We start from the raw sequence: 20,547 nt of genomic DNA on the forward strand, positions 1-20,547 counted from the left end.
CTGTTTGAAAAGTCACTACACACTCTTAAAAAAGTAAACGGAAGAGGAGGAAGGAGAGTAACACTTTTCACTTAGTTTGATGACTTATATCTCATTGTGTATAAGAATTATTTATGTTCTTTTCCCATTTGATGTAAGAAAGTTTCAGTCTTTTGGTCCTGGTGGAGATGGTAATTCTAAGTGATGAAAAACAGCAGAACTCTTGCAGCTGTGTAGAGAGTCTTGGCAGTTTCCAACAAGTTTTTCTAACTTGTACGAGGAACTAACGTTCCTCTCAGTCTATATCCCAGCATAATTTTCTGTTGTATGGAATTTCAGATGTTCGATGGCATAATACAGTCTTTTGCAAGGTAGGAGGGGTGAAGGGGCATTAGCATTCATAGTAACATGTATAGAGGGAAGGGGAGCACTTTAAGAACAGGACACTCATGTGACAGATGTATGACACAATGATACTGTCACCTGCAAAAATGGAAGTATATCAGGTACACTGTTATATATATATAGTGGAATGTATCATATATATATATATATAACTAAGGTATATCTGTCCAATAACGCACTGCACAGCTGAAGTATGCCTTTTATGGGTTTTATTCCTTGGCTGTCTTTCTGGCTCTTTTGAATAGTTCAAATCAAACAGTTCAGACTCACCAGTGGTTACAGTGTACTGGGACTGAGGCTGGGGTTGCATAGCAGCACAGGCACCCTTGTGTAGAAGATGATCCGAGTGTCCACACAGGAGGTCAGTAACTATTATTAATCTCGAGCCTTAATGTATTTTATCTCACTGCCAGCAGAGTTGCGGTGTCTAGTGAAGTACACATTCGATTCTCTGGACTGCCCCCTAAGCACAGCCAGTATGCACAGCCTTGGTGCCACTGCTGCGGAAGCCCTTACACACCATAAAGTACGACAATGTAAATAAATACACAACTTAAAGTATTTGGAGTCACACAAATGTATTGGTAACACGTGGGTAAAGTGTGGTAACCGCTTGCCGAACTCCTCCAAGTTTGCCCACTCGCCCTCAGCAAAGATGGCCGGTTGAATCCAAATATCCTTCCCACAATGCACCAGCTCTGTGGGCAACAGTCTGACTGAGTGCTCCCCATGGTCGTAATGCTCTGATAGTATGGTTTCGTACATTAATGTTACAGTAAACATTGTCCATTCCAGAATTGTAAAACTACACCTAAAAAACAAGGTTTAATTAATTTAATAATGATTTCATAGAGAAAAGTGTAAGGTACTGCATGCAGGCAATAAAAATGTGCATTATAAATACCATATGGGAGATACTGAAATTGAAGAAGGAATCTATGAAAAAGACCTAGGAGTTTATGTTGACTCTGAAATGTCTTCATCTAGACAATGTGGGGAAGCTATAAAAAGGCCAACAAGATGCTCGGATATATTGTGAAAAGTGTTGAATTTAAATCAAGAGAAGTAATGTTAAAACTGTACAATGCATTAGTAAGACCTCATCTTGAATATTGTGTTCAGTTCTGCTCACCGAGCTTCAAAAAGGATATTGCTGCTCTAGAAAGAGTGCAAAGAAGAGCGACCAGAATTATCCCCGGTTTAAAAGGCATGTCATATGCAGACAGGCTAAAAGAAATGAATCTATTCAGTCTTGAACAAAGAAGATGACTCGGCGACCTGATTCAAGCATTCAAAATTCTAAAAGGTGTTGACAATGTCGAACCCAAGGGACTTTTTCAACTTGAGAAAAGAAACAAGGGTCAGGGGTCATAAATAGTGATTAGGCAAAGAGAATCGTGAGGGTCTGGAATCAACTCCCGAGTAATGCTGTTGAAGCTGACACCCTGGGATCCTTCAAGAAGCTGCTTGATGAGATTCTGGGATCAATAAGCTACTAACAACCAAACGAGCAAGATGGGCCGAATGGCCTCCTCTCGTTTGTAAACCTTCTTATGTTCTTAATACAACACATCCTTTGAAGTTGAACTACATGTTGAAGGTGTATCAGTAATAAGGCAGAACACTAGTTTAATAAAGCAGTTTATTGGCTACAGAATAGCTCACAAACACATACATAGTTCAGTAATGCACTTCATAAAGTTACACTGTGTGATCAAGCAATCTATTAAATACATGAATTAAATCAAACAATCAATGAGTAATGCATTTGCTTTGAGGTTTTAGAAAATACCCCAGTCAATGGTCATTTTCTCTAAACTACAGCTGCAGTTTGAACAGATATTTACAGTAGTTCTAAGACATGGCAGTCAGACATAGCAGGACAGTGCAATACTATTCCATACTATCTTCCAGACTGGTCTTTAGCAGTGACAGCAATACTATTCCAGTCAGACTGATCTTTAGCAGGACAGTGCAATACTATTCCAGTCAGACTGGATCTTTAGCAGGACAGTGCAATACTATTCCAGTCAGACTGGTCTTTAGCAGGACAGTGCAATACTATTCCAGTCAGACTGGTCTTTAGCAGGACAGTGCAATACTATTCCAGTCAGACTGGTCTTTAGCAGGACAGTGCAATACTATTCCAGTCAGACTGGTCTTTAGCAGGACAGTGCAATACTATTCCAGTCAGACTGGTCTTTAGCAGGACAGTGCAATACTATTCCAGTCAGACTGGTCTTTAGCAGGACAGTGCAATACTATTCCAGTCAGACTGGTCTTTAGCAGGACAGTGCAATTTTCACCACAAACACACTGAGAGAGTTCCCCTGTTTCCTCCGCTCCTCCGCCCTTCTTTCCTTCTCATCGGTGTGAGTGCTGTCTGCCCCTCCATTCCATTTCTGTCACCTTCACACACTGAGAGGATTCCTCAATCTACACTGAACTGTTCCTGCCTTCTCATCAGTGAGACTGAGTACCCCCTCTCTGTCTCCCTCTATCCTTTCACAAACACACACTGGGAAGGTATTCCATGTCCCTCTGGGATACAGTAATCTACAATCTACAATAGTTACATAATAACAAGTGGTTTGAAAGTTTGCACTATTACAGAATCTAGAGGGTAAAGTTTTTTTTTGAATGTAAGAGGGAAATGTGCACTGCAATAATTCTGTTGTCTCCTCTAATTTAGCTGACAAGCCAAAGCCTGCACTGACCCGGGAGCCTGCAGGAGAGATATTCGAAGGAGACACAGTGACCCTGAGCTGTAGGGTTGAGGGGGGCTCTGATGGCTGGAGATATCTCTGGTATAAAGACAGTCAGTCCAGTACTCCAGTGTACCAGACTGACAGCAGCAGTGGAACTGGAGCCGGATACACAATCAGAGCTGATGCTGTGTCCCACAGTGGAGAGTACTGGTGTCGAGCTAAAAGGGGGAGCAAACCGTTTTACTCACAATACAGCAATGCTGTCAGGATACAAGTATCACGTGAGTGACTGAACTGAGCCTGTAAGAAAGATGGCAGCCAGCCATAGAGAAAATTAATTTAAAAAGTCTCAGTATTATACCAAAAGAAGATTAATTTGTAGCTCTATTTCCTTTAAATTAAAATAGATATGATGCAGAAACAAAATTATTTGACTGATTCTTTTGCTTTTAATTAATATTATTTTAAAGAGCAAATTAAGTTTATCATTAAAGACCCCCTTTCTCTTTATATTAATTTCCTTTTATTTATTTATCTTTATCTAAATGGCAGGGAACACTGCAATTAAATCATCTTTATATTTCTCCAGCGCTGCCCCAGACTACACTCACCCTGGAGCCTCCATTCCCAGAGATAATCACCAGGGATGCTTTTCAATGGGCCCTTATAGTTTCACATCTTACAACTGCAATCAATCAATCAATCAATCAATCAATCTTTATTTCTTATATAGGGTGTTTCATAATAAATCACCTCAAATAATAATAACAATAATTTACAAAACAATTTAGAGAAATAGTAAAAGATAAGATAATAAAATACCCTTTAAATAAATACATTAAAATACTTTTAAAAAGCAGTGACAAAAACAGGTAGTAAAAAAAAAATCTAATTAGGTACACTGTATTGTATAAGGAGCGTCACGGTGGCGTGGTGGTTAGCGCTGCTGCCTCACAGTGCCAGGGTCCTGGGTTTGATTCCCGTCTAGGGTTCTGCCTGTGTGGAGTTTGCATGTTCTCCTTGTGTTCGTGTGGTTTTTTCTCTGGGAACTCCAGTTTCCTCCCACAGTCCAAAGACATGCTGTTCAGGGTGATTGATCACTCTAAATTGCCCTCTGTGTGTGTGATGCCCTGCGATGGACTGGCATCCCATCAAGGGTGTAGTCCCACCTTGTGCCCTTTGTCTGCTGGGTTAGGCTCCAACTCACCACAACCCTGTAAAAGATTGAACAGATAATGATAATACTGTATAAAAGATTATGATCATTATCCCTCTGCTAAATTTGCAGGGGGTTTGAATGCCTCTCTCAAATTCGGCTAGTAGGAGCAGATGAGGTTTTCAGTGTTGTGGAAATTCTTTGGGTATTCCATGATTCTAGACTGTGGGCATCAAACAATAACCAATATTAACAACAAACCAATAGCAATGTTCTCTTTTAAAGCCTTCTTTTATTAATCAAATCAAGCTTGCAATGCGCAAAACCTTTTCAAGTGTTTTAGAGAGGGTTTCTCTTCATGAAAAACACTATTTTATAAACGCCTTTCCCTTTTTTGTGTGTGCTTTTAAATCACAAAAACATTTTCAAAAGAAATCCAGAATTGGAAATGATTCAGGTGACTTTATAGCTACTTAGCCTTTTAATGTTGTATGCTGGTGATGGATATATGTGTTGACTGTGATTGAGGAATTCCAATTCCAAACAGTACCCAGACATATGTAATATGCCTTTTCCAATGAAGGCTACTTTACTGCACTCACACTAGCCAGAGCTATACAGGGAAGACTGGGTTAGAATATGCATTCACTAAAATAAAGTTTCTCTCCACTGTCGGACTGTTGCCTTTCCCAATGAAGGCTACTCTTTTCAATCAAACCAGTCTCATAAATAACAAATACGAGGTGTGCAGGAAGTGTCTCATTCGTGCTATAGGAAAGATTATGGACTGCCTCTTTATTGTGTCTTAAATAAGCAACGTGTCTTTGGAGGTCAGCGGTTGCTGGCTCATGTGTGGGATTACTCTTAGCACACGAGGAACATTCAGTATATAATCTCTCTGTATGGCCGTTTGAAGTCATGTATCCAATTTATGTGACAGTCAAACCATTCATTTTTGCATCTATAACCACAATGCCAGTCCTTAAAGGCTGCACTGTCTATAGCTGGAAGAGGCTTCACCTGGTTTGACTCTCCACAGACCCTCTGACTGTGTTCTTGTTGTTTTGTGTCAGAGCTGTTCTCCAGGGTGACTCTGTCAGCCTCTCCTAGAGCCACAGTGAAGGAGGGAGAGGCTCTTAACCTGACCTGTGAGGCAACAATGAACAAACCCCCCCGCTCTCAACTCCACTACACCATTCTGAGAGACGGGGAGCCTGTGATTAATAGCACTGGCCCTGCACTGTACAGCATAGCCAGCACTGAGATGAGCCACGCTGGGAGCTACACGTGTGCTGTGGAGTCACAGGGAGTGAGGAAGAGTAGCCAGGAATTACGCATTGAAGTGCAAAGTAAGAACAGCCTCTTCAGATCAAAAAGTATATCGCCTATTTTCACCAAAGAAACAGCTTTTGCCCAGATCTTGAACTCTCCTGTTTATGCTTTTATATACCACGTTCTTTTTTAAAAAAATTTAATTTTAAAGAATTTTTTTCTTCTCCAAAAATGGCCTGCATCTTAAATTCGACTGTAGTGATTAAAATCGCCAACAAAAGAGGTGACTCCGCGAGTACAGAAACAGGAACGTGGCTGACCGCTTGATCAAAGACGAACAAAAACGTCCCTGGCCGATCTCGAACCATCCACGACATGCTGATCGGATCGGAAATGCTGATCAGACCCCTGTATTTTCCGACATGCCAAGCAATGCCACAGTTCACAAAAAGGGAAAAAAGAGGTGCATTAATCATGACTGGAAAGGAGAAGCAGCGCTTAACTGCAATGCTCTGAGTGATGGCAGACGGCCGTAAAACTGCTTGCTCACGCGTAATTCAGGCTGCATCATTGTAAATGCATCTTTATTTAATGTTTTATTTTTCCCGAAATTGAGGGTGGAAAATTTTGGCTGCGTCTTAAATTTGTAGGACTGCAGTATCAGCGTGATTTTCAAAAGGGGCAAAATGAGGACTAGGTCGCTAAGGGATTTCTACAAACCTGATTTAGGTTGCTAAGTATATGAGCTAGCTGAAATTCGTCCTGTATTCACTTCTTGATGCTTAAAAAATATAAATCAAGTGACAAAATGGTGAGTGGATACAGGTGAGTGCAGTGCAGAGCGGGTGCAAATCAGACAGACGATTACTTGGGTGTTTGTTGAACTTATTTGACAATGTCCAGGGCCTTATGGTGAACACCTATAAATAAATTATATTATTTATAGGCGTGTGTCACTCGTAACTTTAATCCCCGGGTTTGACTCGTAACCAAACTGCTCTCCAATCCACGGATGCCACGCTGTTTCCCGTCCGGGTCATTGAGTTTGCGTGCCGTAGCTCCGCCCCTTTTCTAGCTGGCCGACTTCCAGATACCCACGGGAATAAATTGTCATGCCTTTTAGTCCAGGGTACTCTGTTCCCTTTACACAGCGCCCTCACAGGTTGGGAGGGAGATCTAACATATGCGTCACACATAGTGACATTTAATCAGGCTTTTGAAATCATTTTGCGACCTAGTTCTTATTTTGCCTCTTTTGAAAATAATGTGTCAAGTATTCCTTATGATTGTGAATGGTGCTCCCTCACCCCTCCTCTCCCCTCAGAGTCCTGGTCGTGGATCACTGTTCCTCTCAGTGTCTCGCTGGCTTCGATCATTTTTATTCTGGTCACAATATTGCTGTGCTACCGATACAAGACCAAAGGTGAGGCTCACACTCTGAATTTACTAGTTAAACGCTGGTTTGAAGACTGAATTTCAGACACAAAGACTTTCTTCAAACCTTTAGTCAAAGTGATAAATTTAGAAATGTTAAAACAATCTTAATAAATTCAAGGACAACCATTAAGTCTAGTTCTTTCATTAAATATCTTGAGAGATTTCTATTAGAAACCTGTGTTATTGAATGTATTTATTTGAGTATTTATTTTGTAATAATACTGAATGAGATGACACAGACCTCAGAATGGGCTGGAATTACTCAGTTCTCCAGCTTTTTAAAAGTTTAGAGAACGTGTTACTGCCGCCAGCACTTATTAAAACCAGCCAATTGAATTGTTTCACCTTGTCACTTTCCTGGTGTATATTAACATATTAACATTCCAACTGGTTTGTGTCATGAATAGATTTCCATGTACAAACTATTCTTGCATTCTGATTAGAAATATGCACCATCTCCACCTTTAAATAAACAAAAAAAGACATATTTTCTACCTTAGTTTACCATATAGATAGATCAAATTACACTGACCAACCCCAGGGAAAAAAAAAAACAAAATATACCTTTGTTTCTTTTATTTGCAGGTTTTCTTTTCACTGCTGCCAAATCGAGGTAAGAATATCGAGTTTAATATCAATTGCAAGCAGCTGAAATGGCTGACAGAATGACTATGTGCTTGGCATGACTCTTCTAGCTGTTGGCATGCCGTGACTGCAGGTTCTCATCATGCTGTGCCAGCGAGATCTCACGCTGCACACACACGGCGTTGTTGTGTGACCAAACCACCTTGTCTCATTTAGAGCCTTTCCCATGAATGCAGGCAATTTTAAAACCTGAACCAGATTTTAAAGGGTTTCTGCTGTAGCTATGTGGGGATCGATTGCATCATACACCTTTCACTTCTCACAACTGCAAGGATTTTTTTTAATAAGTTTAGCCATCTAGTTTCATCTGGTGTAACATCAGTCTTTCACATTCAGAGAATGGTCTGGACCGGTTTGGGACAATGAATGCATTATAGGAACATAAGAACATAAGAAAGTTTACAAACGAGAGGAGACCATTCGGCCCATCTTGCTCATTTGGTTGTTAGTAGCTTATTGATCCCAGAATCTCATCAAGCAGCTTCTTGAAGGATCCCAGGGTGTCAGCTTCAACAACATTACTGGGGAGTTGATTCCAGACCCTCACAATTCTCTGTGTAAAAAGTGCCTCTTATTTACTGTTCTGAATGCCCCTTTGTCTCATCTCCATTTGGTCCTTGTTTCTTTTTTCAGGTCGAAAAAGTCCCCTGGGTCGACATTGTCAATACCTTTTAAAATTTTGAATGCTTGAATCAGATTGCCGCGTAGTCTTCTTTGTTCAAAACTGAATAGATTCAATTCTTTTAGCCTGTCTGCATATGACATGCCTTTTAAACCCAGGATAATTCTGGTCGCTCTTCTTTGCACTCTTTCTAGAGCAGCAATATCCTTTTTGTAGCGAGGTGACCAGAACTGAACACAATATTCAAGATGAGGTCTTACTAATGCCTTGTACTCTTATTTAGAAGTGAACTATAGTCGTACTGCAACATCATTTACCAGTAGGATTCTGGGAAGGGCAGGTTACCTGCTCTTAGTCATGGCAACGAGCCAGATATCATTGAGTGGCTGTAAAACTGAAAAGGAGACAGGGGTAACACGTTCAAAAACAAATGCCCCCTTAAACACATTTCCAGCTGATAATGTAATGCAATGTTTAGGCTAATGGACAGATGGGCATTATTATTTGAAGCTATTTTTTCAATACTGCACCATAGAGATTGAGGTTCACGAGAGTTGAATTTATCTTCATAAGACAGCTGCTGGACCACGTAAGAAGTCAGCCAGTTATCAAGCAAATATGCGATGATTCTGAAACAGGATCTGAAACAATCCTGCTGTATTTGTTCCATCGGAAGCAGAATCAAACCATTTTTGAATTGGGAATCTGTCAGGCCCAGTTAGGATAACAGGGTGGCTGAAATACTATACCTCAAAATCTCAGGGAGTGTGCCCATGTGCTCTCAGACTGCAGGTAGAATCAGCTGTAGGCTGCCCCAGTTTGATGTTGGAACGAGATGAGGTTGAGTTTTATGGTCTGGTTTCATGGTGCACATAGAAGCAAAGCAACAGTAATTATCTTCTATCCTCTCTGGTACATTGATCCCCTCTCTCTGTCTCTTACAGGCGCCCTGCTGATCAGACTCCTGCACAGCCCTTGAGAGGAATGGAGCTCTCCAGACTTGGACAACAGCCTGGTGAGTTACTGACAGATCACGTGTCCGTAAAAAAAATACCATTAAAAAAAATGGGAATCATTCTATGATAATTCCAAAGCTTAATACTGTGAACTGTAAACTATACTAAAACTTAATTATTTAATTTATTGAAACAGTACATGAAATGGGGATTTAATTGAAGTCTATTAAATAATGTCTTAAATGGTACAGATAACATCAATCTTGAGAAGCTGCATTCCTGATGCATGCAGATGCAGGCAGTGCTGGTGTATGCACTGCCCTGGGCAGCATGCTTGCAGGACCTGTTCTTGTTCTGATGCTGGTTCTTTCTTTTTTTTTGCTGTTGACTGCATTTCCAGGTAACTGCACCACATCCAAAATAGAGACCGTATACGCAGAAGTAATGCCGTGTCAACAGAACCAAGGTCAGGGCCTCTGGAACTCCTCTCCATCCCATTCCACTTGACACCTTCTCTACACCATCTCCAGCCACATGACCACAAGGGAGTAGAAATCCTTTGTTTGAGAATTTGGCATTTATTAAACCAACAAACAAAACACTGGAACGAATTAACAAGGCAGAACCTAGATGGCCTACGTTGGGTATTTGGCTTCACTACCTCAAACACAACACAGTTACACAGAGTTACAGAGTTACCGACTCAAAACCTCACCTAAACATCAGCTCCCAAATTGAGTGTTAGAATTTTTAGAGGTGCCGTGTCTGTCTGTCCATCACACTTGCATGTATACTTCTGTCTTAAGAAACACATGTTCAGTTGTGATGAAATCTGGTCTGGACATTCTTTAGCATAACTATTGAGTGTCTGTCTCTGGGGATTTATGTAGGCTTCTGCCCTTAAGTCACATTTACATTTCATGTTTGTTGCTAATGACTGCAATTTTGTATTTCCAGCTGTGCATGTCACTGACACCCCCTCAGCATCCAATGGTGACGAAATCCTTTACTCTACGATTGACTTAAAGAATACAAAGCCAGGTATTTCTGTATTGAGTCTCCTCTCTTTCAGGGCTCATATTATAATGTGATATTTTATTAGCAGGTCAGAAAACAAAACATGTATTGGATTGTCCATTAAATTTAACCTGTACATTACCGTGGAAGGGTGGTGGGTAATTCACTGACACACGGGAGACAGAAGTATGTACTTGAAAAACAGCACAAGTGCCCTTTTTTATTTAGTTCTCTTTTAGCCCGCAGAGGGTGCTATTGTCTGTGGCCTGACTACCAGCGATGGTAGACAGGCCTACAGGAACTCCAATGTCGGTAAACAGTTCAAATGTAGGCGCAGGTGCTCAAAATGAATAATCAAAAACAGAAGGCGAAAGAAAAAAAGGAAAATAAAATACAGTAATAAAACTACAAAATAAAGGTGCTGCATTCGGCAGCGTTACCCCGGCCGTCGCTACCCGTACGACCCGGGTCCCCGTCCTACACTTACTGCTCCCTCAGCCTGCTGTCTGTATACTGACGAGGTCTGCCCAAGGGTTCCCCGCTATCACTGCCTTGGTTTTCTTCTCTTTAGATTTCTTTCAGGTCTTTTCTCCCGGCAGTTCTCAGTCCTGGACCAGAGCTTCCGCAAGCTGGGCACTTCTTAGAGGGGCAGACCTGCGGGAACAGCAGAACGTTATTCTGTAGGGCTAGCAATCCTCCCAAGGCCCGCCTCTCAGCCACTCAGAGAGAGGGAGAGCCCACACACCCACCTCTCCATGTCACTGCCATGACCCACAGCACTATGAACGCACCAGATGAGTCAGCACAGATCTCCCCCTTGTTACAATGACTACATATTGAATAGAAGGACACTGTGTGATTCAGTATGTGATAATAATCTTTATCATACAAGTGTACTGTAGGTTGTGTCTATCTACGAATTCAATTTTCCTCTGTGGGCATGAGAGATTTGGACATTAGTGGCTTTATGAATATTGCTTTGCTTTAGTAGTTTGGTAGGGCTTTTGCATAGGCACACTACAATGTAAACCTTAAAGTGACTGGCATTTCGTTTCATTGTTCAGTATTTATCTTTTCAGCTAAACCCAGATCAAAACGCGACTGTGATGCCCTGTACTCTGCTGTCCTTGTCAAGAAGCAAGAAGGTAAGAATGACAAAAAATCCTCTCTGAGCCACCAGCGGAGATATAGAGAACAATGAAGACAAACCCAGAAACGAATTTTATCATGTTTCAGTTAGACGATCTCAAACCTGCTTGATAGGGGAACAACTTTTCAAAATGTGTTTTAAACTGGAAACCCCTGAACTAAAAACTGGGGAAAATCACTAAAAAGAAAGCCAGTAACCATTTTCCAAATATCAGAGTCATGAGAATCAGTTGTCCGTGTTTCACAAACAGCAATGTTAAATCCTAATTGTTACAAATAGGTGAGCAGCAAAGGAGGTTTATAGATTCCTAAAGCCAGTGGAACACGAGGCAAGCTTCAGCCAACTATTTCTGGCAGCTTCTGAAGCAGCTGGCTGATACAGTAGCAACATGATTACCAAACTTAACATCAATTTCATAGTCTTGCTCTATCTCGAAGCAGCTGCTGGAAAATGTGTAAGAAAAGCTTGCCTGAGAGTTGCTTTGTGTTTCATGGACTTCAAACAGCGACTTGGCTTGGGTATAACGGCTAGAGTTGTCTTAACTAATGTCTTCTTCCTGTTTAGAATTGATTTGTACAGTATGTAATCAGTCCTCACATCACGGGGGCTTCTTAAAAGTGTATGGTCACAGTAGAGCACTCAGAAACATGTCTAATGTCCAGAGAATGTGGTACCCCAGAGTGTAGCCGTTAACCATCAGAAATACATGGAACAGATTTGTTTTTCACAGAAACCAGAGGCAGTCAGTTGCATGCTGACAGGTTAGCGGGACCAGATGAACTTGGGGTTAAGCCATTAGCGGTCCATTTATTCAGCACTTGTCAGGCACATCGGGTCCAATTTATTTTCACACGTGCTGTTTATTTTACAAGCGCTGTTTAAAAAGGGATTTTTCAGAGTAAAACAGGTTTAAAAGTCACTGCATGGCAAAAGGACATCAGTATTGCATTTCCAGCCAAGCCCCACCCCATATTCGCTGTATTTTTCACATACCTCATTATAGACATGCATACTAATCAATCCTTTCCTGATCACTCGTTTTATCACCAAACTCCTCAATAATGTGATCCCAGTCATTGTTTGATTACTATCTCATCTCAGAAAGCTCTGCAGATGTCTGTGATGTTCTTTGAGCTCTGAATGCAGAAGCAGCTGTCTCCTTTGTTTGTGTCCGTCTTATCTATGTGGTGCAGAGACTAGCTCTATTATTCAGATACGCTCCCTTTTTTTTCCGGCTTCAATCGGCTCCTATCGGTCTCACTCGGCCATTGAAAGATTTTCTCTGCTTTTTTTTCCAGAGAAAAAATGACTAGAGTCCTGCGCTTGACTTCTTTTTGATGTTGGACAGGGTCCGCCATTGGACCGAAAAGGGAAAATCGTACTGTCGGACCTGATCTGATACAGGACCGCAAAGGGTTAGACATGTTTCTGAGAGCTCCACTCTGGCCATCCCGCTGCCTTAAACGTCACCAAGACGTCATGATTAAATAATGCAACCATGTAAAGTGAATCTAAAATAATAATTCATTACTTAAGGGACTCCAGTATTTTATATTTATAGAACAAGTGTTTCTTAAGTGTTACACATTGTCATTAAGCACGCTACTGAAAAAAGATCCGGCTGCAACTGTATTTTATAGACTACTAAACCAACACTATATATCCAAGTGATGTACCTAATGCATGATTGAATACCTTTCTCATCCACGGTGTGAATCTCTACCTGTAGATAACCCCAGTGCTGCAGACAACAGTGATGCCCTTTATTCAGAGCTCGACATGAAGAATGTGAAGAAGAAGGGTATGAAACCTCTTTCCTCCCCTCAACCCTCTGTATTGGACAGGCTTCCTAATACCCCTCTGCCCAGTGTTTCTATAAAGGATAATCGAAACTGTTCATGTTTCTAACGTAGAATGAACCCTTTACACTCCCCTCCAGCCCGTACTGGAACAGATTGGGTGGTGGGGAATTTGTTTTTCCCTTTCACCCCCTACCCTGACTCCTTGTTCTCTAAAGTAAGTAGTTATGGCATTGAATAAACATTGCTGGGTCAAACTGACCAGGTTGCAAGTGAAAAGAAGAGTCTTCAAAATTTGATCTGCTCAGAAGAGTGACAAAATAATGTCTCCTAGCCTTGTAAATACTATGATTAAAAGATAACAATGAGCCAGATTCTCAGACTCAGATCGTTGTCTCTATTTCCCAGGTAAAACCCTGGCAGATAACCAGCCTGAGGTGTTGTACTCTGAGATCAGCCAAGCAAAGCCCTCAGATAAGGATTGCTGGAGAGCATCTAGAACCCCTCCCCTCTCTCTCTCTCTCTCTCCTCCCTCTATTAATCAGGGTGCATTTCTCCGCAGGCAAACCCGCAGCAGGTAATGCAGAGTCCATGTATGCCACAGTCCTCCCAAAGAAGGAAAAGAAAGTGAGCTATTCTACAGTAACTTTCTCTTTCCTGCTCCTTGAATCATGTCCTCATCCCCTTTCCACCCCCTCAGGTCCATCTTTAAACACTTTAGTCAAACCCATTCCTTCCCAGACATTCACCCCTACCCACTAAAGCCAGAATCCTTCCCTCCCAGTACTTCAGCTATAACTACTTGAGACAATGCACCTCCTCCCAGTCCCAGCTTTAACCACTAGAGCCAGCCTCCCTCCCTCCCAGTCCCAGAGCCAGCCTCCCTAGAGCCAGCCTCCCTCCCTCCCAGTCCCAGCTTTAACCACTAGAGCCAGCCTCCCTCCCTCCCAGTCCCAGCTTTAACCACTAGAGCCAGCCTCCCTCCCCAGCCCAGCTTTAACCACTAGAGCCAGCCTCCCTCCCTCCCAGTCCCAGCTTTAACCACTAGAGCCAGCCTCCCTCCCTCCCAGTCCCAGCTTTAACCACTAGAGCCAGCCTCCCTCCCTCCCTCCCAGTCCCAGCTTTAACCACTAGAGCCAGCCTCCCTCCCTCCCAGTCCCAGCTTTAACCACTAGAGCCAGCCTCCCTCCCTCCCAGTCCCAGCTTTAACCACTAGAGCCAGCCTCCCTCCCTCCCAGTCCCAGCTTTAACCACTAGAGCCAGCCTCCCTCCCTCCCAGTCCCAGCTTTAACCACTAGAGCCAGCCTCCCTCCCTCCCAGTCCCAGCTTTAACCACTAGAGCCAGCCTCCCTCCCTCCCAGTCCCAGCTTTAACCACAGTCCCAGCTTTAACCACTAGAGCCAGCCTCCCTCCCAGTCCCAGCTTTAACCACTAGAGCCAGCCTCCCTCCCTCCCAGTCCCAGCCTTAACCACTAGAGCCAGCCTCCCTCCCTCCCAGAGCCAGCCTCCCTCCCTTCCATGCAGCTCTCTTCTCGGCTTGTTTCAGTGTGTGGAGAGCTGACTATTTTCTCTCCTCTCTCTGACCCACATCAGTAAAGGACGAGGGTCCCCGGGGATGAGAGCCAGCCTGAAACCGGAGACGCTGAGAAGGAGTGCATGTCAGAGATCACAGTCCCTCCTGAAATTAGAGACTGAGATTCAGGCCTGCTCCTAGCTACTGAACTGGTTGATTGATTTAGGACAGCGTTCCTGGGCCAGTCTACAGATAAGAAAAACATTGGACTTTTACTGTGCAAACACGATATATTTGATAACAACGACACATACAAATTATGTATCTATTAAAAACACATCATTTGGAAAAATTGATTAAAGCTTGAACTATAATTAATATACTATATAAATGCATATAATAGAATACAGTATATACAGTACCCACCTTTATAATGCTGTCGTTGGGAGCCATACTGTAGGTATGAGAGTGCAGTTTGTGTTCCACCTGATAGCCAGATCACAGGTCTTACTGTAATGGGAAATAGGAGCCACAATCATACCACTTTATAACTCGTTCCGTGTGTACCACAGAATAACTAGAACGACCATCTCACAGTGAGACAGGATTTTTTCAAATGAAGTCATGATAATGATGACAAAGATAATCACAGCAACCCAATATAGATAGATTTTCAAACAGGGGGACGTTTTGTTCTGCGTCTGCTCAACGGCCCTGCTGACCTTGTGCTCCAGTGTAAAAACAAGATATGCAAACTGCTCGAGTACCTTGGAGCTCTTAATATAACCAGCGACTTTTTTTTATTTCTTTGTATTTGTTGCTTTTAAATATATTTTGGGTAAAAAAAAAAAAAAAAGAGGTGCAGTATTTTATTTGCTGACTCTGCATTTCTAAGTGTATAGGCTGCTGCAGGCAATATCAATAGGATGGGCTGATGTTACCAGACAAGGGTATAGTTAATGGGGGTCAGTAAAACAAGATGTGATCTGCACAGTGTGTGTGAGTGCAGCTGGATTTCCAGTGTGCTGAGATCAGGCTCAGTATACAAGATGTGATCTGCACAGTGTGTGTGAGTGCAGCTGGATTTCCAGTGTGCTGAGATCAGGCTCAGTATACAAGATGTGATCTGCACAGTGTGTGTGAGTGCAGCTGGATTTCCAGTGTGCTGAGATCAGGCTCAGTATACAAGATGTGATCTGCACAGTGTGTGTGAGTTCATCTGGATTTCCAGTGTGCTGAGATCAGGCTCAGTATACAAGATGTGATCTGCACAGTGTGTGTGAGTGCAGCTGGATTTCCAGTGTGCTGAGATCAGGCTCAGTATACAAGATGTGATCTGCACAGTGTGTGTGAGTTCATCTGGATTTCCAGTGTGCTGAGATCAGGCTCAGTATACAAGATGTGATCTGCACAGTGTGTGTGAGTGCAGCTGGATTTCCAGTGTGCTGAGATCAGGCTCAGTATACAAGATGTGATCTGCACAGTGTGTGTGAGTGCAGCTGGATTTCCAGTGTGCTGAGATCAGGCTCAGTATACAAGATGTGATCTGCACAGTGTGTGTGAGTGCAGCTGGATTTCCAGTGTGCTGAGATCAGGCTCAGTATACAAGATGTGATCTGCACAGTGTGTGTGAGTGCAGCTGGATTTCCAGTGTGCTGAGATCAGGCTCAGTATACAAGATGTGATCTGCACAGTGTGTGTGAGTCAGCTGGATTTCCAGTGTGCTGAGATCAGGCTCAGTATACAAGACAAGCATGTGATCTGCACAGTGTGTGTGAGTGCAGCTGGATTTCCAGTGTGCTGAGATCAGGCTCAGTATACAAGATGTGATCTGCACAGTGTGTGTGAGTGCAGCTGGATTTCCAGTGTGCTGAGATGGCTCAGTATACAAGATGTGATCTGCACAGTGTGTGTGAGTGCAGCTGGATTTCCAGTGTGCTGAGATCAGGCTCAGTATACAAGATGTGATCTGCACAGTGTGTGTGAGTTGCTGGATTTCCAGTGTGCTGATATCAGGCTCAGTATACAAGATGTTTCCAGTGTGCTGAGATCAGGCTCAGTATACAAGATGTGATCTGCACAGTGTGTGTGAGTGCAGCTGGATTTCAGTGTGCTGAGATCAGTGTGTCTGCACAGTGTGTGTGAGTTCAGCTGGATTTCCAGTGTGCTGAGATCAGGCTCAGTATACAAGATGTGATCTGCACAGTGTGTGTGAGTGCAGCTGGATTTCCAGTGTGCTGAGATCAGGCTCAGTATACAAGATGTGATCTGCACAGTGTGTGTGAGTTCATCTGGATTTCCAGTGTGCTGAGATCAGGCTCAGTATACAATATGTGATCTGCACAGTGTGTGTGAGTTCATCTGGATTTCCAGTGTGCTGAGATCAGGCTCAGTATACAATATGTGATCTGCACAGTGTGTGTGAGTGCAGCTGGATTTCCAGTGTGCTGAGATCAGGCTCAGTATACAAGATGTGATCTGCACAGTGTGTGTGAGTGCAGCTGGATTTCCAGTGTGCTGAGATCAGGCTCAGTATACAAGATGTGATCTGCACAGTGTGTGTGAGTGCAGCTGGTTTCCAGTGTGCTGAGATCAGGCTCAGTATACAAGATGTGATCTGCACAGTGTGTGTGAGTGCAGCTGGATTTCCAGTGTGCTGAGATCAGGCTCAGTATACAAGATGTGATCTGCACAGTGTGTGTGAGTGCAGCTGGATTTCCAGTGTGCTGAGATCAGGCTCAGTATACAAGATGTTATCTGCACAGTGTGTGTGAGGGCAGCTGGATTTCCAGTGTGCTGAGATGAGAATAAATTTTTACATAAAATAAAGTTTTATTGTTATTAATTTTTATAATAATTCCATGCAGCATCGTTTGCATAAAAACATATTTTTGCTTTAAAATGAAGTTTCATTATTATTATTATTATTATTATATTATTATTATTATTATTATTATTATTATTATTATTAATGAATAAGAAAATAAGAATCAATTTCAGACTACTTGCAAGTGACTGAACTAAATGTCTGAGTTTTACATTTCTCGTTTGGCAGCTTTATTGTGTGACTTTTTACTGTTTGAATAAAACTTGCTCATGAATATTTGGAAATAATAGCTTTGAGAATCTAGCCCATATTTTCATTTTCTATTTTCCAGAAATTTATTAATGAAGCTAAAAACCACTTTGCATTCTGTGGCACTAACTGTATTGTCATTATCCTACCCTGTAATCCAATACAGTATAAATTTGTTTTATAAACATTTTCATCGTGGATCTTCTCAGAGCTGGGTCTCCACAAGTGCAGATCCATCCAGATGTCCTGCACATGGGTTTGTTTGACACTTTTGAGACTAAAACAGTAACTGTGGGTTTAAGCGCTGGTGCGCGCATTTATTACACAAATCAAAACACTGCTCACAGAGCAAACTAAAAAGGTCAAACAAAACAAGCTCTAAAACCAGCAACAAAAACACAGGAACAAAGTCCAAAACAAAAGGTTTAATCAAACCAACGATAAATACTACCAGGGCTTTCAGGCTGGGCAATGGCCTTCGCTGACTACCACCGAATACTATACAATTTCACCCTCACCCAAAAACCAACCTCCCAACCAAAGGATTTCTCATCCTTAAGTACTATGTTGCTGGAGTTGAATTAAAAATTGATCATCCAGCCACCTTCTCACAGGCATTTGGCACGGATCGGAATTAACCCCATCCCTGCCAACCACCACCAGCAACATACCAACCACACAATCTACAAGCAGTGCCCTGCCCTTCCACGTTATGGGACCACCATTGGAACCCTGGCTACACGTGAAGAACAATTCTTTAGTTGGTTTCGAAGATGGCTGGCCGGGTGACCAGGAATTGGACACACAGTACTGTGATGAGTCACAACTGCTCTCCTTATCATCAAACAAATCTAAACTTTAAATAAGAAACGCAACGGCACGACGGCCAAGAAAGCAAACGTACACAAAATAAAACAATTACCGTGTTATTTACCAAAATAAACCAATTCAGAAGTGCCACACCAGGGGGCTCCAGCCCTGGTCCTGGAGAGCTTCTGTGGCTGCTGGTTTTCGTTTCAACCAATCCCTCAGTTACTTAATTGAACCAGTTATTGGCTTAATTAGTCAAGATTATACAGGTGCACCAAACACGATTCAGACCCTGAGCTTCAATCTGCATAGTTTTATATATTATACAGCAACACCAAACACGATTCAGACACCCCCCTGAGCTTCAATCTGCATAGTTTTATATATTATACAGCAACACCAAACACGATTCAGACACCCCCCTGAGCTTCAATCTGCATAGTTTTATATATTATACAGCAACACCAAACACGATTCAGACACCCCCCTGAGCTTCAATCTGCATAGTTTTATATATTATACAGCAACACCAAACACGATTCAGACACCCCCCTGAGCTTCAATCTGCATAGTTTTATATATTATACAGCAACACCAAACACGATTCAGACACCCCCCTGAGCTTCAATCTGCATAGTTTTATATATTATACAGCAACACCAAACACGATTCAGACACCCCCCCTGAGCTTCAATCTGCATAGTTTTATATATTATACAGCAACACCAAACACGATTCAGACAGCCCCCCTGAGCTTCAATCTGCATAGTTTTATATATTATACAGCAACACCAAACACGATTCAGACAGCCCCCCTGAGCTTCAATCTGCATAGTTTTATATATTATACAGCAACACCAAACACGATTCAGACAGCCCCCCTGAGCTTCAATCTGCATAGTTTTATATATTATACAGCAACACCAAACACGATTCAGACACCCCCCTGAGCTTCAATCTGCATAGTTTTATATATTATACAGCAACACCAAACACGATTCAGACACCCCCCTGAGCTTCAATCTGCATAGTTTTATATATTATACAGCAACACCAAACACGATTCAGACACCCCCCTGAGCTTCAATCTGCATAGTTTTATATATTATACAGCAACACCAAACACGATTCAGACACCCCCCTGAGCTTCAATCTGCATAGTTTTATATATTATACAGCAACACCAAACACGATTCAGCACCCCCCTGAGCTTCAATCTGCATAGTTTTATATATTATACAGCAACACCAAACACGATTCAGACACCCCCCCTGAGCTTCAATCTGCATAGTTTTATATATTATACAGCAACACCAAACACGATTCAGACAGCCCCCCTGAGCTTCAATCTGCATAGTTTTATATATTATACAGCAACACCAAACACGATTCAGACAGCCCCCCTGAGCTTCAATCTGTATAGTTTTATATATTATACAGCAACACCAAACACGATTCAGACAGCCCCCCTGAGCTTCAATCTGCATAGTTTTATATATTATACAGCAACACCAAACACGATTCAGACAGTCCCCCCTGAGCTTCAATCTGCATAGTTTTATATATTATACAGCAACACCAAACACGATTCAGACACCCCCCTGAGCTTCAATCTGCATAGTTTTATATATTATACAGCAACACCAAACACGATTCAGACAGCCCCCCTGAGCTTCAATCTGCATAGTTTTATATATTATACAGCAACACCAAACACGATTCAGACAGCCCCCCTGAGCTTCAATCTGCATAGTTTTATATATTATACAGCAACACCAAACACGATTCAGACAGCCCCCCTGAGCTTCAATCTGCATAGTTTTATATATTATACAGCAACACCAAACACGATTCAGACAGCACCCCTGAGCTTCAATCTGCATAGTTTTATATATTATACAGCAACACCAAACACGATTCAGACACCCCCCTGAGCTTCAATCTGCATAGTTTTATATATTATACAGCAACACCAAACACGATTCAGACACCCCCCTGAGCT

General features: G+C 42.2%; 1 protein-coding gene across 1 annotated transcript in view; it reads left to right on the forward strand.

Moving 5' to 3' along the window:
• The first annotated feature begins 721 nt into the window (after positions 1-721).
• The window catches only part of LOC121307233 (Fc receptor-like protein 2), a 45,156-nt gene continuing 25,330 nt past the window's right edge, over positions 722-20,547 (forward strand). Inside the window, exons 1-2 of the mRNA XM_041239370.1 lie at positions 722-745; positions 3,034-3,373. Of these exons, the coding sequence (XP_041095304.1) occupies positions 722-745; positions 3,034-3,373 (364 nt within the window). The remainder of the gene's footprint in view (positions 746-3,033; positions 3,374-20,547) is intronic.

Source organism: Polyodon spathula, chromosome 54, assembly GCF_017654505.1.
Source record: "Polyodon spathula isolate WHYD16114869_AA chromosome 54, ASM1765450v1, whole genome shotgun sequence".
NCBI lineage: Eukaryota > Metazoa > Chordata > Actinopteri > Acipenseriformes > Polyodontidae > Polyodon > Polyodon spathula.